General features: G+C 37.2%; 1 protein-coding gene across 1 annotated transcript; it reads left to right on the top strand.

Moving 5' to 3' along the window:
* Positions 1 to 1,119: 1,119 nt before the first annotated feature.
* Positions 1,120 to 8,307, top strand: LOC130010275 (uncharacterized). The gene is made up of 5 exons (XM_050560743.2): positions 1,120 to 1,137; positions 2,349 to 2,665; positions 3,124 to 3,185; positions 4,367 to 4,492; positions 6,469 to 8,307. The coding sequence occupies exons 2-5, from the start codon at positions 2,407 to 2,409 to the stop codon at positions 7,588 to 7,590; spliced, it is 1,569 nt and encodes a 522-aa protein (XP_050416700.1). The 5' UTR covers positions 1,120 to 1,137; positions 2,349 to 2,406; the 3' UTR covers positions 7,591 to 8,307.
* The last annotated feature ends 136 nt before the right edge of the window (positions 8,308 to 8,443 follow it).

The following is an 8,443-nucleotide window of genomic DNA, read 5'->3' as shown; positions in this document are numbered from 1 at the left end:
TATTTGTGTGTTAAAAAATAATATAGTGAAAGTTATAGAACAACCTAACTTCCATACCCGTCAATCTCCATTCCCTTTTTTACTTTAGAGTGACAACCAATTTTTAGACGATTTGAAACGAATTCGTATGACGAAAACTACATTAAAAAATATCCGGGGGCCTTTTGTTATAGCTGTTGCGCTTAGCCTGTAAGCATAAATACGAGAATATAATATGTATTCATAACCCATGGTTTCAAGGATTAATTTTTGACCCGTGTTTATGTATTGTGGATACCCACGACTATGCAATACAACTGAAGATATGAAATCGGCGAGAGCAAGGCTTGGATACAGATCTGTAAACGGAGGTGCGCCAGCTATCGACACAGTTTAAATTCCCTAACAAATCAAGCAGAACATATTCTCACATAACGTGGTGCAGGAAGGAGGGCGCCTGACAAGAACAGCTGTCTAGTCGTTCGGATGGGACGAAAAACCGAGGTCCCGTGTATACATTGGCGTACACTTAAAACTTCCCCTGGCAGTTGGAATTCGATATAAGAGTAAGCCATAGTGCCGCTGGCTGCATGGCGTATGCCCGTCTTCATTAGTTCAGTCGGAGCAGAGCACTAGGACGTTAAACCCTATTTCATTTCATATATTTGTTCTAGTTCGTATAGTGAAATAGGCATTGATTTGCTGGTGATTTATCCAGAAATAAGTTATCATTTTTACACAAGCTTCATGACTATGGGTAATTCCAGTCCGAGTAGCGTCTGACCACCCCTCCACACCCCGCACTCTTCCCTAGCGAATCCATGGTTACTACTGGCCTAATACTCACACGTGTCTAGGTCACTCAAAATACATCTTTGTATTTTATTTTTGGATTTTACACTGTATCGAGTGACAACTCTGACTTCCCCAGCTGCTCTCAAAACTGTCCATGGTCCTTTCATACATACACTTATCGAAGGATGGTGTAAAGTTAGGTATGAATGAAATTGACTTTTACGCCTTTGGTAATTGCAATCTGAACACGGTTATCACCTAAGGCAAGTGACGGTCACAGGTTGTACTAGCTATATCGAATACAGGACGTTAAACTCATTTCATGATGGGAGGCGAGTGCAGTATGGAACTTCTCTAAGAACGGTAAGAGTTTAAGATATCGCTGTGGTCTGGTAAAACAAAGAATCATCTGTGAGATTTCATATAAATTAGAAAACAGGGTGGTTACTTCAATTTGAAGATTTGTCGGCGTGGATTCCTGTGATACCTTAGTAGTCTAAGGGAAAGCGAATCTGGACGGCTGAGTTAACATGATAAAAGGATTACCTTATTTCGGGAAATGCCCCCCAAAAGACATAAGATGCTTCATATATTAAATATATTTACACAGCGAGCTGCCAGTCCTCCCTATAATACTTAATAATAGATAATGAAAAAGGAATATAATGAAAATTCCATCCGAATAACTTTCATAGCGAAGGTGTGGCTGTTGGATGATGTAGATTTTTTATTATCTGAGCGAAGGTATGGCTGTTGGATGATGTAGCGTAGATTGTTTATTGTCATAGAAACGGTACTTGAAAATCAAGGCTTAGTCTCGGTTATCCATTTTATTGTTACATTTTTAGATCTCGCGGGTATTTTAATCCATTTAAATCTGAACAATCCGATGTTCTAGCGAGTTGATTATAGGTTTGTCATGTGAATATATGTCTAAACAATAGTTTATATAATAACATTTGAAGCCAAAATAAAGAACTGAAATAGGCAGATTTACCTCTTGAATAATGCATCTTTATTGGCGAAAGATATCACATACTAGAGGATCTCGAGGTAAAATTTCCCTCATAGCACACTGTATGGTGTATGCCCGTCTTCATTAGCCCAGTTCGGAGCAAACAGTAGGACGTTAAACCCCATTTACTTTAATTATATTTAAATATGCATTATGTAAGAGCTAATATAAGCGTTAACTTATCTCTCTAATAAAACTGGAGTGCCTTATATAATAGCGTGGTGCACTATCGAATTCCAACTGTCAGGGGATCTTTTACGTGCACGTCAATGTGTACACGGGACCTCGGTTTTTCGTATCATCCGAATGACTAGACATCTGTCCTTGTGAGGCCCTCCGTCATGCATCATTGACACCGTAAATCTGGATGAACTTTCTCGGCCAATGCAGGGATCGAACACCCAACCTCCAGGCTAACGAGCCAGCGTCTTACCTACTTAGCCACGCATATTTAAGTAATAATAATGAATAATATAGTTTTGTTGATGACATTATGATTCAAAATAGTTATCATAATATGTGGACTCACAGATATATTATAGCCTTTCGTTCATTTCAGATAACCGAACTTTATAAAGTCATCTACATTACAGTAAACAGATAATAAATAATATAATATGGCCAAGGGACTCTTGTCATCACGGTGTTTACCGTATCGTATTCTTGAATTAACTCTAATTTTGTGTATGTGTTGGGTATTATTTACTACCGTCTGTTGGACGTGGTTTTTATGGTCAAATTTTAAAGTTCCTTCACCAGCACATAATATTGTGACAGAGAATCCTAAAAGTATTTTAGAAATTCAACATGTCCCTAGCAAAGTGAATAGAAGTAACAGTCAAATTCCTGTATATATAGTAGAGGAGCACCATGAAGGTAGTTGATTTTAATTAGAAAAATGTATAGTTAAAGGAACAATACCATAATATAATAAAAAAAAAACCAGCTGTTACATTGAGTATAATATGATGGTTTTACGATCGAGTTAATAGCCAGTGGCATTGATTTAGTATGATTTGTGGGACTGGTGCACTAATAAGGTTAATAAGCTGCATGTTGGCGCTTCGATATCTTCACATTAAATGAGAAATTCAATATCGCTATATAATTATTTGCTTTACATGTATTATGCTTTAAACAGGTTTTTTTTTAGTCAGTTGATCTAGCTTTGTCTCATAGATAGGGCATCAAGACGAGAGTAATACCGATGATTTAATCTCAAAAGAACCCAGTATAAGTAAAGTGTTGACGGGGGTGTTGAATCAAATTGTTGGTACTGTCATTTTTAATTATATGATATTCTTTAAATGTTTTTTATATTGTTATGCTTACAGTTCTGCCATATTGGTTTGGAGCTGCCAAACGCGGACTTATTTCTAAACGCGGCAACACACTGGTAAGACGATTTTTGTTTAAGAGATTTATTTACGACCACAGTGTAGTTTACTACAAAATGATTTTAGTACATATGGTTCAATTTTATTTCAATAATTCGCTTCCGCGTATGGGGTCTTTTAACTGTGGGAGGAAACCGGAGGACCCGGAGAAAGCCCACGAGGTATGACAGGCGACCCTACTCCTTGTCTTGTCACGTACAGCCGTGGAATCGAAATCACGCCAGTTGACTTAATGACAGACCTCATGATACAAAACGTACGCACTATCCATTCAGATTTTTTATAAATTGGGTGAGCTCATGATTATCATTGGCTGGTCACGTTGTAAATGACAGTACCTGATAACAAATAAACCTAATGGATGTTGAACAATTTTATGCCCCCAAGCAATCTGATCTCTATCGTATTCGCAAGCTTTTTCGGATACGTAGTACATCTCTGGAATGCAGAGAAGGGTCCATCCCTCAGATCCCAGCGCTGCATACCGAATTTAAAAATGAATTGGGCTCATCACGTTGCTGAAAAATAATAGGATTTATCCTCTTACAGTCCTAATGAATCCTATCAAGTTTTAAAGCATCCTTTCAAAACAGTAGGCTCTATCACATCCGTAATGTTTCCGGAAAAGGGGGCATAACTGCGGTACGGAAGGTCGCATAATACTGAAAATCTACAGGGTTCATCCTAGCTTATCTCAATGCTTCAGATCAAATTTATTAATTTGATTCACCCCCGACTGAAAAACAATAGAGTACATCGTATTACGGTTCAATTTGAATGACCACTTAAAAACTGATTTCGTTACCACGTTCACAATGTTTTTGGAAAAAGGTGGGATAGGTGGGATACGGAATGTCACTGAATTCTGAAAATCAATAAATTTTGTCCACTTATCACACTAAATTTGAAAGAAGTCCATTAACAGAGTTCATTCTTTCCGATCTCAATGTATCATAATATGAAGTTCATACAAAATTTGAAAATAAATTCGGTTCATCCACTGATGACCCCAATGCTTCACAACACATTTGAAAGCCAGTTGTTGACGAACGAAAAGAATGACCGACGGATAGGGTCGACAAAATTATACACCCCATTGCTGTTCCCCTTCTTGTAGAACGTCCACTCCATCAAATAAATTAGATGTACACCTATGGAACATTTTATTTCATACTTGTAGGTTCATATTGATGCACATCCAGATTCAGCTCTGTCAGGACATCAGGACTGGATACCACCTTTTCGGTTTCCCGAGTCTGAAATGGAGATTTTTAAAATGATGCAGGAGAATGATAGCTTTATAATGGTAGGAGATTTTCGTGTTTTGTAACTTTGATTTCTTATTTTGTCAACAGGATAAGTAATGGTGTATTCTAAAATATTAAATAAAGTGGTATTTAGAAGTAGGCCACACTAAGTATACTAACGAAGCAGACTAACGAAGACTTACAAAGGGTAGTACCAAGTTCCATTCGATTCTGGTCGCTAATGAGAGATGCCGCCCATACACTGGTGCGTTGCTTAGTATTATCAAGAATTGATTACTGCAATAGTCTTCTCTCGGGTATCAATCAAAAACTTATTAATAAACTACAGCTGGTACAAAACACCGCAGCTAGGATCATTTTTCAGTCCACCAGAAATCACCACATAACACCACTCCTGAAATATCTTCATTGACTTCCAGTCAAAAGCAGAATTAATTTTAAACTTCTTTGTATAGCTTATAGATGCTAACAAACTACAAACCACAAAGAACTCTCAGATCGCAGAATGAATATCTTTTAACTGTACCTACCTATAAACTTAAATCATTTGAACACAGAGCTTTCTCGTACATAGTACCAACCCTGTGGAACTCTCTTCCTTTAGGAATTAAGAATTCCAAGAGCCTGGAATCTTTCAAGTCACAATTACAGACATATCTATTTACTCTATCATACTAACTTCTTCAATTATATGTACATGTGAAGTGCTGACAATTGCGCCATGAGCATACACGAATGGAATGTGCGCATTATAAATATACACTATTATTATTATTATTATTTATTATTTAGTAGTTTATAAGAGTAAACTGACACAGCCCAAGAACGATCACATTTCCATGAGAGTATTTGTAGTAACTCTTCGGAAATTCGAGGCCAGTTTTTTTAGAAATAAGGCCATTTTTTCAGAAGGGAGGCCACTTTTTCAGAAGGGAAGGCACCTTTTGGGAAGGAATTGCACATATAGCCATACACACACCGCTAAACCCTGTTAAAAAGTCTCATCGGATTCGATCGTTATTTTAAACCATTTTCGGTTTCTTTTGTGTTTGCATTAATGCGGACAGAGTGGGCACGCCTCGATAACGAAGACGGGCAGATGTCATTGAAATCCAACTGGAGAGGGTTCCATTACGTGTGCATCAACTAGTACACGATTGAACATCAGTTATCCATGCCATAACTTTTCTCCCTTGTCATGGATTTTTCTCGGCTGATCCATGACACGGAAATCGAATACAATGTCTCCTGATTAATTGTACTAACCGAATGTTTACAAAGACGCTCCAGCTCTTCCAATGCCATTAACCAGGAACATGTGGCGATTCATCGTGTTGATTTAGCAATTGTGACAGATATCACGCGTTGACATAAACAAGGCATAGTTGTAATATATCGGGTGGCCCGGAAACAGCGAGTATACTATTTATAGTGGAATGATTCAAACAGTATTGTACTTATATCATTCACATGTCCTACGTGGTACAACTTCACTCCGAATTGTAGGGTCATCCGTCAAATCGTGTTAACATACCACGAGTTTTAAAAAAGAATGTCAAATTTTCCCCTGTCTTGCACTAAGCGCCTTTTCCACCCATATTCGTATTTCTTCTAAGCTTATGTTACCTAAACTGCATCCCTCAGTTCATTTTCCGTAAAGTGTTTTATGTGTTCTTCAATAAACCGAGAGAATATTCCAGATGGCGTGATCCATCGGAGTTCGGTCCAAAGGCTAGCAGTCTCTCGTCTTTTTAAATAAAGTTCGCGGAAAATTATCGCTAAATGCGGACGCTAACAGCTTGTATAAATATGTCAATAAAAGCATTCCATGCGATAACCTAATGTTTTAATAAATTTAGCTTATATCTCTAGCACGAAATGAAATAAGGGAAATGAATTATTGAATTTAAGCACGTCTAATATTTGCGAATTCTTAAACGCGCCATCTTTTAAAATGATAAATGTAAATAATAACATACATAGTTGATGAAAAATAAATTCATTATATTTTCAGAGTTCCGTGATTACAGGTTTATTCAATCGTTGGATCTTCATTTGGTCGTCCTGGGATACTGATATGTTCCAAGATATAGGGCATTACTTTAAAGTCGTTGTAGAATTAGGACATTTTACAGATGTGCCACCCAACAGTTCTTTCCCGTTTTGTAGATGCTTCAGGACTGCAATCTTCAAGCGGAACAAAGAGTGTGTACATTTTTCTGGGTATCGTGGTATGAATGAAACGGTTATAGAACCTTCTCGGTGTGATATAAAGTTTACTTATACCTTGGAACAATTAACAGAAAAAAATGCATTAGAGCGCATTGAAAAAGGCGACTGGCTTACAAAGGACGAAAATATTGTTCTGGATATTGATGAGGATTTCTATGGTTGCGAAGCAGCTGTTCAACCCCTTTATGATGTGGGAATATTTGAAGAAGAGCTGAACACGATTAAAGAGCCTCTGTATTATTTATTCTGTCCCCGAAATGCCATCGATGAACGAAGCTTTGATAAAATCTTCCATTTTATAACCTCAATGGTTGCAGATTTTACTCCATCAACTAAAGACGAAACGCAGTTGAGGGCAGAGAGACGGCAATTTATTGACAAAGTCGGTGAAGAATTTTTACAAAATGTCAAAACCATGGGTGTGGAAGGTGGAATGTGCAGTAAAATAGATAGTAAGCGAACGGACTATTTGCGACTTCTGCTGTTCAAATTGCTAAAGTTATCTGAAAAACAGATAAAGGCTTTGAGTGAGATCGGTCTGTGCTTAGTGATGACTCCTCGCTCTGTTTTATACAATCCATTATATGGTATGAGAACATGTGATGGATATAATCGACCCGGCGAGTCAATGGTATTCTTCCACACACCCACAATAGAAGAAATAAACCAAAGAACTAAAGATCTTAAGCAAATAATCAGCGGAATCCCCGATCCAAAGATTGTTACTATATGTAGATCCATGCGTGACGGATATACTCCGAGAAAATTCTTCCACAAGATTGAATCTGATGTTCTAGAATCGCTTGAACAAGGGTATTCAAGAATAAATAGGGACGGAATTCATTACGATTCACAGTTATTAGGTGGTAGAAATGGTTGGCCGGATAGACACAAACCTTTATAGACATTTAATTCATTACATGTGCTTTTTATGTGTAAATCATTATAGCTTTTGGAGACCATCACCAATGCATCTCTGAATTATAGACTTATTACGTTACAGCTTTCATTGAGTTCAACGTGCGGTCAAAAAAAAAGTTCGTTGGACATTAATCGAAACGATGTTTTAAAAAAAGAAAACAAAAAGGTTCGCTGCCATTTTGAGCTGGGTGTACCTGGATGGAAAAGAAAAAGTCAGAAATTCCTTTGTGCTTGATCGACTTGAATGGTTTTAGGATTATGCATTTTAGCAAGACTATTTTATATTGTGTATGATCTGAAAGTCTGGAATATTGTGCCTACACCTGTACACTATATCACAGTGGAGTTCATGACATTATCTGAGAACGTACAGGGACCAAGCATCAAAATTATGTCCGTTTTGGTTTTGTTATTCTAAGTAAAGTCCGTTTTGATTTTGTTATTCTAAGTTATGTTCGTGTAAGTTATGTTATTCTAAGTTATATCACCCGTGTTGATTATATACGCATGTTGATGTTCTCAGTTTGGTACTTGATTTATCGTTTTCGGTTGGCTATGACCATTTTAGAATGCAAAAGTTCAACCCGTGAAATGTGATAACGACTGGAACACAACACACTAATCAGAAAATTAAATCCGAGGGATTGCATTATTTAGACAATTGTTTATCTATATTAATATTGTATATAATAAATATGACTTTAATGATCACGTTTAGTATAATATACTCTTTTTGCTACCTTGGTGTTTTTTAAGCATGACGCGGTCCTTGACTTGTTTGAGGCCCGGTCGTCACGTGGGAGTCAGGACAAAGGTGCCCTATTTTTTTTATCTGT

This window comes from Patella vulgata, chromosome 8 (assembly GCF_932274485.2).
Source record: "Patella vulgata chromosome 8, xgPatVulg1.2, whole genome shotgun sequence".
Lineage (NCBI taxonomy): Eukaryota > Metazoa > Mollusca > Gastropoda > Patellidae > Patella > Patella vulgata.
Note: the sequence above shows the minus strand (reverse complement) of the source record. Positions and strands in the feature narration are given on the sequence as shown.

Excerpts from the sequence above, each read along its gene's own strand:
- LOC130010275 (XM_050560743.2), top strand. The coding sequence starts at position 2,407 with ATGGCCAAGGGACTCTTGTCATCACGGTGTTTACCGTATCGTATTCTT. Across the intron at positions 2,666-3,123 it reads AGTAGAGGAGCACCATGAAG|TTCTGCCATATTGGTTTGGA; the intron begins GTAGTTGATTTT and ends TTATGCTTACAG. Across the intron at positions 3,186-4,366 it reads CTAAACGCGGCAACACACTG|GTTCATATTGATGCACATCC; the intron begins GTAAGACGATTT and ends TCATACTTGTAG.